This window comes from Etheostoma cragini, chromosome 6, assembly GCF_013103735.1.
Source record: "Etheostoma cragini isolate CJK2018 chromosome 6, CSU_Ecrag_1.0, whole genome shotgun sequence".
NCBI classification, from domain to species: Eukaryota; Metazoa; Chordata; class Actinopteri; order Perciformes; family Percidae; genus Etheostoma; species Etheostoma cragini.
Window position 1 is genome coordinate 15,696,306 of NC_048412.1, and position 12,087 is coordinate 15,708,392.

Here is a 12,087-nt window from a genome sequence, read left to right on the forward strand (position 1 = left end):
CCTTCTCCTTTCTCTTATCTGCCCTCTGGTTCATTTCTCCTCTGCCTGTGGACCCAAAGACCACGCTTTTATAGCTTCCTTATCGTTCCCACCCATGTATGACTGCAGAGGAACTCGGCCCTTAGGTTGAAGAGTCAAGCATAAAAAAGTGAGGGGAACTGTTTATTTGTTGGATTTTCTAATATACTTACCATTTATTTGATGTTTTCTTTATTTGACGGTCATGTTTTCTAGTGTAATAAAATTACTTCAACATGCTGCTGATATATAAACACCCGCTTGAAGCAGGACAGAATAGAAAATTGCTGCACCAGAATTTTGAAAACAAAACTTGATTCTAAAAAGAAATCTTGAAACAAGTTGGTTTGTATTGAAAACATGTCAGAATAAGATATTTCAAAACCCACTACTAGACTAAAACTACTTGGCAAGATGGACACGGTTATAGTTCATTGGAGCAAACATCAAATAAATGATCAAATAGACACTTTTCCCTTGGTAAGTGTCAGTGTGAATACCATACATACTCACATTTAATGAATCATAAAGTGACAATCAAAATGAAGTAAGTAGAGGTGTTTGTCTTTCTGTGTGGATGAATGAGAGAAACTGAAATATGGCTTGAAGTTTTATCAGAGCAGGAACATCCTCTCTGTCTCTTGTCATCTCTCAGCAGGCTTTGAAGTGCAAGTAGCATTGTGCCTGAGAGATATCTCCATTTGTTTTCCTCTGAAGTCTCCAGGCCCCCTGCCATGCATTCACTAGAATTTACAAGGTGTGTAATTTACCCTGCGTTGGTTTTCTAATCTTTTGAATTGCTAAGATCAAACACGTGCTTCTTCTTAAGAACATCTTGTTTGATTCACATGCTCTCTTTTGTTTCTGATAACAACTGATCACGGCTCTATGTAAGTATCTCTGTAGGGTTGTAAAAGGCTGTCATGTGAAAGAGCTCAATTTAAAAAGGTTTTATCCCAGGATCCACATATGGGTTTTTTCAATTCACTATTCAATATGTGGTGAATGTTGTGGGAATACAGTTGAGAGTGTAACCCATAATATTAAAAGCTTTTTTTTGCATGTTGTTGCATATAATTAGAAAGAAATCTACTGTAGCTATTCCAAATTGTATCATTGTATCATACATCTGAACTTGTGTGTCCTTTAACAGGACACCTTGTCCTCTCAGTAACCAGTGGTGAAAGAAGTACTTAGACCTTTCACTCAAGTAAGGGTAGCAATATACTAAATATCAACATAAAAATATATATAAAGTACCAAAAGTATAAGAACTCATTATGCAGAATGGTTCATTTCAGAATGAGGTATGTTACATTATCACTAACTTCTTCATATAATGCTGGGTAGTTTAATCTATACAAATAGGCCTACATCATAATTCTTGTTTTGATTAGATAAGTAATACACAAAATATCTGCATTCTGAATATAGTGGTGTAGTGTAAAGTAAAATAGAATGTAATTAATTACTCAAGTAAAGTATAAGTATCTCAAAATTGTACTTAAGTGCAATACACAGGCTACTTAATTACTTTGCACCACTGCCAGCAAGAAGTATCCCATGGTACTATGACTCAAAACTATTTTTAACTAAGTAAAGTCTTAAAAAAGTAAAGTCTTTAAACTTGTAAAATGATTTGTAGGTATGGTAATTATACAACATATTGAACTGTGTAAAAAGAACAATACTCAAGTAGAGTACAAGTACCTACCAACCTACCTACATTAGTAGGCCTACCTTGTACTTGTGTTCAGTACTTAAGTAAATATACTTAATTACATTCCTACACTGAGCTCTGGTCTGCAGGCTATTTATTCATTTCCATGAATTCATTTAATATTGAACACGTTGGGCCAATGCTTTCGGATGCAGCCAATCACGAAGCCCCATTGAAAACTGAGGAGATGGGAGGAGAAAAGGCCCTGGAGAGCTCGCAGGAGCGTTTCCTGCCTCATCTGCTGCAAAGCTGCGGGAGAGGTGGCATCTCATGCATCCTGCCAGCTGACACAGAAGAAACTTTGTGTTAGCTTTACACAGTATCAGCAGGGAATTCATTGAAATAAGCCATTGGAAAAAATCTACTGGGCAACACAGCGACGCGTTTTGAAGCTGCTTTCTCGTGCGTACCAACAGTTCATTGCGGGACTATGAACGAACTTTTCCCGTCTGTGGAAACAGCGCGTTTTTTGGAGAAGCTTTCTTTTTAAGTGTCATATTTAAATTTAGAAGATTTGAACGTTTTAATGACACGTTTGGTGAGATTATTGAGGACTGCAGACTGAAAAAACGCACCAATCTGTCCGCTCGAGGTCGAGGAGTATTTTGGAGACTGCAGACATGAGACCGTTGGTCATCTGCGTGCTTCTGCTGTTAAAAGTAAGCAACAGTTAATTACGGCTTTACTAACACACATATTTCCACTACTCCAAAGCATTTGCAATCTGCTGATTGTATCATTTCTCACTCTCATCATAACATCATAATAGCAGCCGTTGTAAGATCCAACCACCGAGTTCAGTCTTGCACCATTGTTCCCAAAGGAAATCGGGTTTACACCACAGAGCCATATTTTCTTAAGGCTGTGTCCCACGGCCCTGTTGGTGAATATGCTTGTTGTCACTCTGTAGTTGCCAAATAACAGTGGACAGAGTGAGACGAGACATCAGATGCAATCTCACCCTGTCTTTATGTTAAAGTCTCTCATAACTAAACAAAAGTGAAGTCAAACTATACTTCTCATGTTGTTATGATGCTGCTTGTCTTGGCCTGTGGCCTACCTACTGCACATCTACACAGGCTGATGTAGACTTTCACAAAACATGCTGGAAGTATGTGCATGAGAGAATGAGCCAAACAACTTGGAACATCGGACAGATCATAACACAGGAGCACACAATTAACCAAGATAATACACCTACACAGTGACACATTATCTATTTTATGAACAATTTTACCAACAAATTATAGTTTCAGTGGTGTTTTATAGCATATTATTAAGCAAGGATCAGTGTGAAAAGAAGGTGCCTCCACAGTTGCAGACAATAGTTTGACACTCATCTAGGCTATACCTCAAAAAGCCCACGGGGCTTTTAGTCCTGTCTGGACACGCTTCTTACAAAGCACTTTAGTTAGATCAAAGTGTTTAGATTAAACTTAAAATGATGCATGTCTCTTTTCAATACGTATTCTTTATGAAATGTAAGACGTCATTTCTCAAAAAAAAACCAGTGAGTTCATATGTTTAAGTAGTCCACTGGAACTTTGTGCTGCTGGCAAATGTGTCTTTTATTTCTTTCTATGAAACTTAGTGCAGAAGTCGATTGTATCTTACAGTATGTGTGAACACTTCATGCTATTCTATTGTTAATTCAAAGGCTCACATTGCCTATACTATACTGTACATGTTGCCATGTTTGTTGCTTCACAATTTCTGGTGAAAATGTGGCCTAGCATTCAGGTCGGGTTATCCGGAGCAAAGCAATTATCACAATTTTCTCCCAGTTTGTGGTGTGTGTGTGTGTGTGTGTGTGTGGGGTGTGGGGTGTGTGTGTGTGTGGGGGGGGGGGGGGGGGGGGGGGGGGGGGGGGGGGGGGTAGCTTGTTACCACAGTCATTTGAATTTCCATCGAGCAGTTAGAAAGAGTTCTTCGGCGGGCAGACTTCAGGATCAACTCTCTGGTGTAAATTAAAAATCAGTATATTAAAGGTTATCACATCACTGTGTGTTGTCGTGTTTGATTCAAGATCATAGTATGCGTTCGGCCTAAAAAAAATAAGCAGAGATCTGTGTGTGTGTGTGTGTAATTTGTCCCTTATGCTCCCTGTATACTAATGACAGTAATCAGTTCAGATGGGATGTGTAGCTTTGACAACTTTCCCTCAGCTCCCTTCTGAAAGACCTCTGTCTGTTGCCGACACAGCCCAGATTGTGAAGCCTCATGGGGTCATTGTCTTCACAGGGAGAGAGCATCCTTTTGTGTGTTTATTTACACGCAGATTAGATTAACTGTGGAAACTCCAGCCTACGCGCTTCAAAAGTGGTCTCACTTCAAAAGGGCACAGAAAATGTTTCAGGCACATAGAAGGCTGAAATGGTCTGTGTGTGTGTGTGTGTGTGTGTGTGTGTGTGTGTGTGTGTGTGTTTGTGTGTGTGTGTGATCCGCGTTGACTGAGTGACTCTGGCAGCCGTGGAGTTGAGAGCCCCATTGAAAGCAGTGCTCCTCGGTGGTCTGTCCGTTCTCACTGGGGAATCCCTTCAGATTGCAGTTTCTAACCTAAATGAAAAAAGCAACTGCGGCCCCCTTCCCTATAGACTTTCTTCCCCCAGGTCAACAAGATAAGACTGGAAATTCTTTGGTGCTTGCCAATTAATCTTTGATTGGAAATTGGATGTGTGACCAAAGTAGGATTTTGTTGATTTATGTATCACTGAAGTAACTTTTTTATTTTTAAAGTAAAACCTTAAAAAGCATAAAAGATAGGAAGCATTAACATATTTTCTTATGAGGTCTCTCATGATAATTTAGTTTAAAATCATACAGTGCAAACATTATTGTGTCATTGAATTATAATTAATAATTAATAATTAATTAAGTACACACCATCACATTTTCTCATACCAATAAACATTAGGTGGTATTCATGCATAGTACTATTTACCATACCATACATAGTATTTCATACTGTATATACAGTAGATAATGACTTAGTCATACGTCTGCTGAGTAGATTACTGTTCCCCCTCGTCTCTACTGGAACTAAATATTTCATTGTACAACGAGCACCAGTGGGTGAAGTGCCAATCCTTTAGCGGTTCCTGCTCTCCGGGCAGGCTTACAGTGATACAACAGCCCAGACTCACACCAGGCTCTGTGAAATGACAGAAATCCAAGCTGGAGGTAAAAATAAAACAGACCCACTGTCACCAAATATTTATCAAAGCATAGATCAAGGGCTAAGAAGTTAGCTAGTGTTAGCAGAGGAACTCCATATGTCACACGGAGAGGAACAGCCAGAGTTAGCAGGACGTCTTCGTGCTACAAGTGATTATGGTCCAGGCTCAGTCACAGTCTGCTGACTCCCAGCATCCTACTGGTTCCTGCCTGGCCGGCTGGATCCAACCACCACCCTAATAACTTTGATCTGGGTTGTGTGGCTGGTGCTCAGATATCATCAGGCGACTCTTTAAGCGCTGCAGTAATACTGGCTGTTGTTTTTGGACCGAGACTAGCCCCGATTCAAAGCAGTTTCTCCTGTATTGTCGGCATGGATTGTTTCAGTGTTTTACGAGCGGGGGCATGGTATAGTGTGTTAGTGTGTTTGGTTGGAGGCTCTACAGGTTTGCACATGTTGCCTGTGTTTGTTGGCAGACTTCAGAGACAAAGAGAGGCATCATTGGGGTTGTTTAGCTGTTACTTTTCCCCTTTGCAGGAGGTGAGTTGTTAGACATCTGTTTGCTCTTCTCAGCCCCCAGGCGGAGTAGCCCAATCTGAAATGTATGCATGTTTAAGATGCCTCTGTGCAGAGCCTGGAGAAGTGGAGTTAGTAAAATTCTGACCTTCATAGACACACCTGCGACTTCAAAGTCCTCCCCCCCCCCACACACACACACACACACACACACAACTTCAACAGACAACATACACAGCATCCGGGGTAGCATTGGTTAACTGACACCCTTGCCTGGGGCTGGAACTGTCTCCTTTACATACCCCCCCCCCTTTCAGATCCCAAAAAATACACACACATGCACTGATTTGGAATGAGTGGGAGGGCGGAAGCTCCTTTTTCTTCTTCCTTCCTTTTTTTCTCAGTGTTTTCCTTCACCCCTTTATGTCTTATTCTTTCCAATGGTCTAAAGCCATCTGATTACAGCCAGCCACTCCTGACAGGCACCAGCCCTGCTGCACAGGCCGTTAGGAATGTCTGATATATCCCTCATGTCATAACTCAAGCTGAGCTCTCCATTAAACACTTGCAGATAAGGACTCAGAGCACTTTAAGGGTGAAAAAAGATTGAAAAGATTGAAAGATAAAAAGGCACCCCGTTTCCCTCTTCTTTCATTGCACAGGGGTGGGATGTGTATGTGTGGGTGTGATTTGATTCCAACATGTAGTTTAAGGCAGGAAACTACTTGGTCAAAGAAAAAAACAATTCTTTGGTTTTAAATTGAATATAAACCCTGTGATGTCTGATTCTAAATGGCCTGAGACATAATATAGTATCTGTTCAGTGACACAGTGGTGGTATTTTGTCTAACTGTCAATTATTTACTGTAGGGTACTCTTGGACATGCCTGTGCCAGCAGCCGGTTCACTCAATCAGGGCATTGTTGCAGTTTGTGTCCTGTTGGCTTTGGAGTGGAGGTAGAGTGTGGAAAAGAGGATACCAAATGCAAACCATGCCCAAAAGGTAAGCAATTATATTATAATGTCGCTGCACCAATGTGGATTATGTTTTATGTTTTTTTTGCTATCTCTGTCATCTGTTTAAGAGGAATGATTTAAACAGCCCCACTTCTCATCATTGGCAACAACATTTGTGAGAGAAACACAGTTTCTCCAGACTGACACTAATTTTTTTGTATCTGTTTCCAAGGAACGTTTTCCTCACCTGAAAGCCTTGGCTCTTGCCTTCCCTGTGCAAAGTGCCCACCCAGTGTTCCCATGATAGCCTCTTGCTCTGCCATTCAAGACACACAATGTGATTGTGGCAACGGCTTCTTCTTTTTGAGCACCTACGGCATGTGTGCGCCTTGCTCCAAATGTACTCGTGGTGGTGAGGGTGTTGTCCGGGAGTGTGGCCCACAGGGAGACACACAATGCCAGATCTGTGGCCCAGGAACATTTTCTGAGGAGCACATTAGCACCAAACCCTGCCAGGCCTGTACCCGGTGCTCTGATAGCGAGGTGGAGATCAGACACTGCATGCCCAACTCTGACACACTCTGCATGGGTGAGTTGAAAGGAAGAATAAGAGTGATAAAAGTACATTGGATTTTTTTATTACAAGTCTGATGCCATTCTATAGTCGTCTTGTGCCATAGACCATTGTTGTCCAAAAGCTATGCAGTATTGGAAAATAATCCTCAACCAACACAATGTACTCTTGTTTGAGTAAAATTTGCTAAAAAAATACAGTCCCAGCTGTTTTTGTATATTACTTTACTTAAAAAAAGGAAATGATATATTGGTGCAAAGTAAAAAAAAAAGTCTATCTTATCTCAGTAGGTAGGAATGGGCTTTGGGCGTAGTGCCACAGACTATCAAAGGATGCACCAATGACAGTGTTGATTTTGGTCTTTAATGCTATTTCCAGCCTTAGCCCTTAAAGATCTAATGCAGGGAAATGCAGCATTAGTGCAAGATAAAAACATGTAAGAATTAGCTAAAGGGAGTGGGAGGGTCTGTGAGAATACAAGGACATGTGGTAAACACCTGCATCCACACCTCTGAACACTCTGTAACACTCTGAGCAGAGAAACATGAGTAGTGAGAAAGAGCTCACTTAAGTGCTGTAATCCCATTGGTATGAGCTTGACAGGTCTTTAGGTTAACTGCCCCCAAGAACCTGAAGGCTAAGGGAGGCTGCTGACCCTGACAACTAGTCTGCTTGCTCCCAAATGGCTACACTCGCTCTCCAGGAGTAAGGTCATCTGTACACGCTTTGGGCCATATGTCAATGACCCTGTGACCCCCAAGAGGTGAGCACAGTACTGTGCAGTGTTTGATCCTAAAATAGGCAGACCGCAGGAGGGAGTGCGAAGCTGAAAACAGGGGCAATGAAAGGTTCCAAAACCCCAGGGGACCGGGACGACTGAGGCTATCATTACATCAGGCGTACAGGGTTTTCTGTGTCATTATTTCAGGCTCTAATCTATGCAGCCCAAATGTGGTTCTGATGTGCATATGCAAGAATAAAGTCACTGACTCCCTTTCTCAATCTCAATAGATAAGAAGCTGCACATTCTGTCTCGTCCTGCTCTGGGTGGTTCTGATGCTCCTCGCTTGCCAGGGGAGACCAGTCCGGTCCCTGCTGGAACACCCAAGTTCACCCCGCAGGATGATGGAGACAGCAACAACATTCTAGCCTACGTCTCTGTTCTGGCTGCCGTGGTGCTGGGTCTGCTTATTTATGTGGCTTATAAATGGTGAGTTTTCACTAGGGATGGGTCCTGGTCCCTAAATGGATATTATAAAGATAATAAGATTGGCCCTGAGATAAAAATAGCTCCCTGTGGGGAGCTTAACTGACATTATTTTCTTCTGCTTCTCTCAGCTGGAGATCATGTAAACAGAAAAGGGCTCTTTCTAAGGCCCGTGCAGCTGAGTTGGGAGCATCTCCAGAGGGAGAAAAGCTCCAAAGTGACAGCGGTGTTTTTCTGGACTCTCACAGCCTACAAGACAACCAGCCCAGCAAAGGTGTGGTACTCACAGTCCTCTTTTATTAGAGTTACCAGTGATATTTAGAATGCACTTCAAAATTTTGGTCCTAACTTTTAGAACCCTACAAGGACAGGCACCCCCATACATCTCTGACCTGATAAAGCTGCTTACATCCTCACGTAGTCTGAGATCAACAGGCCAGAGACTATTAGTTGCCCCCCTTACACATTTTAAAACTAGTGGGGACCGTTCATTTCAAGTTGTTGCACCTAGGTTGTTGAACGCTTTGCCTCCTTCTATGCGCTGCTTAGATTGTGTGGAAAACTTTAGTTGAAATCTCTACTTTTTAAACAGGCTTTTAACTAGATTGTAGGGTGGTTAGGCTGGTCTTATGTGTATGTGTTATTCTTTTGTTTTTTGTGATGCATTGTATTTATGAGAGTCGTTAATGTTTCCTTTTGTTGTGAAGCACTTTGTGATCTTTATCTGAGAAAAGTGCTTTACAAATACATTTTACTTACTTACTTACTTATAAAACTTCAGATGCATGCGACTTTCTAAAATAAAGGATTGTATGAAATGAAAAATTACTTCCAGACAGAACACTAATTTCCTCCATCTTCTCTTAAAGGTACCCTGTGGAGTATTTGTCCACTAGCAGCGCTATAAAGCAGTGTTTTTGTTAGTGGGCCTCAGATTGAATGGCATTTTGAGCTAACGTTAGCAATCAAACAATCAGAGTTAGCTATAACGTTTTTGAAATTATTCCCATCTTCTGTTATTGTTTGTAATGAGAAAAGTTTTTTATTACATTTTTTATTTCACAAATATCAGAAGGACACGTTATGCTGTAAACCGTTAAAATCTGAGCATGCTCGATTCAAATCTGCACTCGATTTACATCGGTGAGTGACAATAAACAATGGAAAATCACAACCATTAGTGATATGAATACTGTCAGAAATGATTTTAAATTGTTTTAAAGTACAAATAGCCAAACAGTAAGTTAACTTTGTTTGTGTTTCCATAGGTACTAAGAGGGACAGCAAGCAGGACAATCGTCTGTACATCAACATACCCCCCCACAGACAGGAAGAGGTGGAGCGCCTCCTGCAGGAGGGAGGGGGCCGGGGCTGGAGGCAGCTGGGTGCAGCACTGGGCTATGAGCCTGAACAGCTGGACCTGTTTGGGCGTGGAGAAGCCCCCGCTCACACGCTCCTCACTAACTGGGCCCAGAAAGAAGGCTCCACTCTGGGACTGCTGTGTTCTGCACTGACCCGCATTGAGAGGCCTGACATGGTAACAGCTCTTAACTGCCCTACACAGGGTGTTTCTTTGGTCTGACGTCTCCTCAAACACACGTATGACACTAACAGACTCAAGTGGAGAACTTTCACTGAAAAGACAAGGAAGGCACTCTGATCAACACCTCTGACTGTTGGATGCTGTCACTGATGGTTCTGATTACTTATAATTATTTTTATACTTGTGTATCACATTCTTCTGTCCCAGTTTATGTCACCGTTTGATTTTACATGGTTCTGAATGCAGTGTGTCTGTTATTGCTACAGAGCAAATCACCACTTTATAGGTGAAAATGAAAAGTTATGAATATATCCAGTATGTTAAGTATGTTAAACTCTCATTGCCACTACTGAGGGAGCAACATTTTCAGTTAGCTACGTAAGCCACTGGACACTGTAGAAAACTAGTCATAAGAACTACAATGACCTCCACAAACAATAAGTACAATGTTGTTTATATGCACACACAATCTGGTTACTCTGAGTATTCGGTCAGTGGCAGGAAACAGAATAATGTGTTTACAGTACATGTGTTGCAAGAGTGAGATTATTCTATAAACCACAGTTTACATGTTATTTGGACAGTAATCAGATTTATCCCCTGCCCCCTCTAAAAAATGGCAGACCTCCACGTGCTGTTGTAAACAAATACAGCTTAGATCATTATGTTTGTAGTCTAGCTAGCCTTGTTTTATGAATCAAAACTATAGCAACCTCTTTGATATTGCAGTTGATTTTTGCCAGAAGGAGACGGTTTCTTCCAACAACACTGCTTTTTAACATAATGCAACTTTCCACATTATGGAACATTTCCATGCACGTGTACATGCCCAAAAAGAGAAGAAAACGCCAAGAAACTCATTGAATGGCCAAGTGATCAACCTGCCCGATGATGCTTGCAGTTGCTAAGAAGACTTTATCTAATGTGTCAATGGGAACTGCACACTCACATTTTTTAAGTCTGTTGCTCTGTTCTGTTTTTTTTTCTACTTCTTTTTCTGCTGCAGGCTCAGTGTAGCCTTGGTATTTATTCACACTGAGGGTTTACAATATGCACATGCATGCATTGGAATCTCATCAGAAAACACAAAATTCACACATTCTGTGAACTATCGAAACACCTTTCTTAGCTCTTCCTAATAATCATCTATGATTATAAATATCTAAAATATTGATTTGTTTTGATAAATCCCAGCTCAAAGTGAGATTATTGTTGAACTGTGAAGACTGAAGAAAAATAATAGAAAAGATCTATTTTTCTTACATTCATAATACACAGCTTCATTTTTTGTCACATTGATTTCTCACATTAAACACAGAAAAAGAAATTCAAAGACACTGTTAACATCAATGCTTGTGTCCAGGTCGCCATCTTGCTTTTGTATTTATTTCATCACCATTTCAAGTATAAAACTATTTTAAAATCTATAAAAACCTTGGACATGTGAAGTGTCCTAGTTACACTATGTTATGGCCTCAGATGGTTTGATATGTTTTAACGCCAGCCATGTATGGTTTTGTGTATATATTTCCCGATAGTATGTCTCAATGTGTTTTTCTAAGAGTTTTATTGATTTAATAAATAACTTTGATAAGTCAGTGCTCTTTTGTTGTAACAGAAGGACCTAAAATGATCCTTAAGTCTTTATGCCGTAGATCTGGGATACTACTGCAGTAGTCTGGATAAAGAAAAAGTCTTTGTCATTTGTAACGCCTGAACACTATTTTAGGAGTCGAAAACTAGTTAGCAAACAAGCAGAGACGCTGAAACAGCTAAAAATGATGGCTTAATAATGATTAAAATATAAACTAACGGATAAATAGTTGACAGCTTAAACTAATTGACAGCTACACGGGTAAAGTAGCGGCTAAAATAATAGCTTGGATAAATGGTTGAAATAAATGGGGATGACAATAAAAAGGGCTACCTGAGTTCATGTTTATACATAGGGTTAAGAGTACAAATGACAAATAGATTCAAGACGCCTCTGTAGGTCGATACTTCACAGTAGTGTGAGTGTAACTCTAAACCTTGGGGTAAACCTCCCATAGGCCCTAAACAATTAAGTTTATCAAAAAATCCGGCATTGCTTATGTAATTTGGAGAGGCTACGTTATATGTCTTTTGAATTTATAGCCACAGCAAGACCAACCAAACGGAAATATGAAAATTAAAGGACCACAACCACACTCCTACAGATATGTGCAGTATGTCACTTACAGTAAAATATAAAACCCACTCGATAAATTACACGGTGAAGTTCAGACATATTTAGAATATCTTACCCCTTATCAAGGGATTTGGTGTATAAGAACATTTCCAATCCAAAACACAGAGGGAAATCAGTTAAGAGGTATTTAATGATTTGAGGGTGAAA

At 40.6% G+C, this 12,087-nt stretch overlaps 1 protein-coding gene across 1 annotated transcript; it reads left to right on the forward strand.

Moving 5' to 3' along the window:
• Positions 1 to 1,939: 1,939 nt before the first annotated feature.
• Positions 1,940 to 11,304, forward strand: nradd (neurotrophin receptor associated death domain). The gene is made up of 6 exons (XM_034874815.1): positions 1,940 to 2,397; positions 6,300 to 6,432; positions 6,619 to 6,975; positions 7,972 to 8,170; positions 8,299 to 8,441; positions 9,436 to 11,304. Exons 1-6 carry the CDS (start codon positions 2,359 to 2,361, stop codon positions 9,747 to 9,749), a joined length of 1,185 nt encoding a protein of 394 aa, XP_034730706.1. The 5' UTR covers positions 1,940 to 2,358; the 3' UTR covers positions 9,750 to 11,304.
• Positions 11,305 to 12,087: the final 783 nt, after the last annotated feature.

Coding starts and splice junctions, on each gene's coding strand:
- nradd (XM_034874815.1), top strand. CDS start 2,359: ATGAGACCGTTGGTCATCTGCGTGCTTCTGCTGTTAAAA. Junction 2,398..6,299: donor GCGTGCTTCTGCTGTTAAAA/GTAAGCAACAGT, acceptor TATTTACTGTAG/GGTACTCTTGGACATGCCTG. Junction 6,976..7,971: donor CTCTGACACACTCTGCATGG/GTGAGTTGAAAG, acceptor CAATCTCAATAG/ATAAGAAGCTGCACATTCTG.